The sequence below is a fragment of the Leptopilina heterotoma genome, unplaced genomic scaffold (assembly GCF_015476425.1).
Source record: "Leptopilina heterotoma isolate Lh14 unplaced genomic scaffold, ASM1547642v1 Lhet_364, whole genome shotgun sequence".
Taxonomy (NCBI): Eukaryota; Metazoa; Arthropoda; class Insecta; order Hymenoptera; family Figitidae; genus Leptopilina; species Leptopilina heterotoma.
This window is the reverse complement of record NW_025111044.1, coordinates 215,377-218,198: the sequence shown is the minus strand read 5'-3', so window position 1 is coordinate 218,198 and position 2,822 is coordinate 215,377. Positions and strand designations below refer to the sequence as shown.

General features: G+C 33.6%; 1 protein-coding gene across 1 annotated transcript; it reads left to right on the top strand.

Moving 5' to 3' along the window:
* The first annotated feature begins 457 nt into the window (after positions 1–457).
* On the top strand, positions 458–2,492 carry LOC122505703. The gene is made up of 2 exons (XM_043617486.1): positions 458–548; positions 610–2,492. The coding sequence occupies exons 1-2, from the start codon at positions 524–526 to the stop codon at positions 2,490–2,492; spliced, it is 1,908 nt and encodes a 635-aa protein (XP_043473421.1). The 5' UTR covers positions 458–523.
* Positions 2,493–2,822: the final 330 nt, after the last annotated feature.

Sequence of the window (2,822 nt, the reverse complement as noted above, 5' to 3'; positions counted from 1 at the left end):
CCAGACTCGATGAAACCCAAAATATTGCTTCTAGAAATTTAATAGATTCAAAATTAAAATCGAAGGAATATTATGATTCCAAGTCACGACCGTTAAAGGCTAAAATTGGAGATTCGGTATATGTTAATAAAGAAGTAAGATCTAATAAGTTTGACAAAAGAGCTGATGGACCGTATACCATTATTGCTTTTACCGAAAATAACAATGTAATTCTGGAAGATGAATCTGGTAAAAGGGTCATGAAACATAAGGATAAAATTATCCCCATATATTGTTAAATGCGATTTGACTAATCTATGTTCTAATTGTTTTAGATTATGATGACAATGGTTGCCAACATTCACTTTCTACTAATATTGGCTAATTCAATACTCTCTCCTATAGTATCAAGTAATGAAGAAGGATTCTATTTTACAAAATTCAATCATAGTAACGGTATCTATTACGAGTATTCCGGACTGGCAAAGATTTCTGCAGCTAATTGGAGAATAGCTGTCTTTCTGAACGTTGATCAACACTTTTCATGGCTGGAAAATTTAAAAGGAAAGGTAAATTCATTGATTAATAATTGTCCTTCGCAACTACCGGACTGTCAAACTTTCATAAAAGACTACCAATGGGAAGATACCTGGGACACAGCTTCTGATATTTGTAAGGAAATAACGGCAGAATTGGAAGAAGTTCCTAAAATAAAGCAAATTGCCCCCGTTAAAGTTCAAGGAAAAATGAGGATGAGGAGAAGCGTTCCCTTATTAGGCTTTATAGGGAGGATTGCTGGACCAATAGTAGGAGTATTATCCTACGAAGACGGCGAACACATTCAGGACCAAATCAGAGAACTAAACGTGGCGGAAGCTAATTTAACCCACTTAGTTGGAAGACAAACACACTTAGTTAGAGCTCAATTAGATTCCTTATATAAGCGAGCAAATGCTCAAAAGATAAATATAGAATTAATAAACAAACAACTAAATGACCTAACCAATCTTATTAACCAAGCTCATAAAGGAGCAGCCCATCAAACATTTTTCAATAACATCGGAAAGTATCTTAACAAAATAAAGACTCAGATTATTCACAATAGTAAAACTGGATCCAGATTGCTAGAAACTGTTCGAGACGCAAGAAAGGGTCAAGTACATCCTGGATTAATTTCGATATCTCAAATTCTACCTATCCTCCGCGACATTCAAGATCACCAACCCACCGTAACTCTTCCTGTAAAAGGACCAAATTATAGCTTGGAGGAAATAGTCCAAACATCGAAGACAACCGTATTATTTGAAGAAGGACACTTGAAGATTTTGATAGATATACCCCTACTAGAAAAACCGGATTATGTCTTGTATAAATTACACCCCTTTCCAGTCTTTCAGCAGATTTATGGTAACATATCAGGAAAGGTTTCCATAGATTCACCATACACTCACATCCTTGTGGATGATCCCCTTAGAACATATATGCTGGTGAAGGAAGGAGAGTTGGATTCCTGTAAACAGACGACCGACTATCTACTTTGTCAGAATAGCTTACCTATATACGAAATTCGATCACAACCCTCGTGCGAAGTACAGCTGTTGTTAAACCCCACTAATGAAATCCTAAGAAATTGTAAAATTCAATTGGAATACCAAGAAGAAGATCATTGGATTAAATTAAAAACACTCGGAGGATGGTTATATTCTACACAGAATAGTACTACTATCAATATTCGTTGCAATTCAAAGACAAGTAGTAAAATAACAATTCAAGGTTTAGGGTTAATGCAATTAGCTTCTGGTTGCTATGCTAGTACCCCATATTCTATCATTCCGTCGATACCTAAAATCCAAGGAATTACTGAATTGATATATGAATCTGAAATTGGACTAAGTATAGACTCTCTGGCTCCAAAAATTGCTTCCCTAAAAACATCCCAAGAAGAGCTTAAACTTGCCTTTCCGGAAACAAAAGGATTCTACAAGAATTCTCAATCCCTAGATGAATTAGAACAACAACTGCATGAATTTTCACTACAACAAATGGAAAAAGGATATCAACAAACTTGGATAAAAGGAACTTATTTAGGAATAATTACTTTTTCCCTGATGATTTTTATCCTATGGTTGATTACCAAGATATTCCAACATCCAAAATTCAAGAATATATCTACTTTAAAATCAAAAAAGAAATCTCATTGCATAACAGGACTCATCCCTATGAGAGTTAACGCACCACGAGAAACCTACGACGTAGCAGCTGCTTCTCTCCCTACAGCTTCACCTAGAAAAAGGTCTGATGTTAATAATGTATTCAGTCAAAAGGAATTAGAGATAAGAAAGGCTTACGCAGTTTTACCTTTTGCTGAACCTACTCCAGGAACCTCTAACGAAGACGGAAGTGAACATCGACGAAAGAAAACAGATCGGATTGAGACAACAACAAGAAGAAGTCCATATCCAAAGGTTACATATCCCGAAGTCGATTCCTTTAGTAACCAACCTACAAATTAATTAATTAAGAATAAATAATCATTGATTAGGATATCCCTGGGATGACTTATTCAATGATAAAACAATTAATTATTCAATTATTACTAATATAATAAATCAAAATATTAGTGATATTGTATTAATTAATTAAGAATAAATAATCATTGATTAGGATATCCCTGGGATAACTTATTCAATGATAAAACAATTAATTATTCAATTATTACTAATATAATAAATCAAAAATATTAGTGACATTGTATTAATTGATTAAGAATAAATAATCATTGATTAAGATATCCCTGGGATAACTTATTCAATGATAAAACAATTAATTATTCAATTATTACT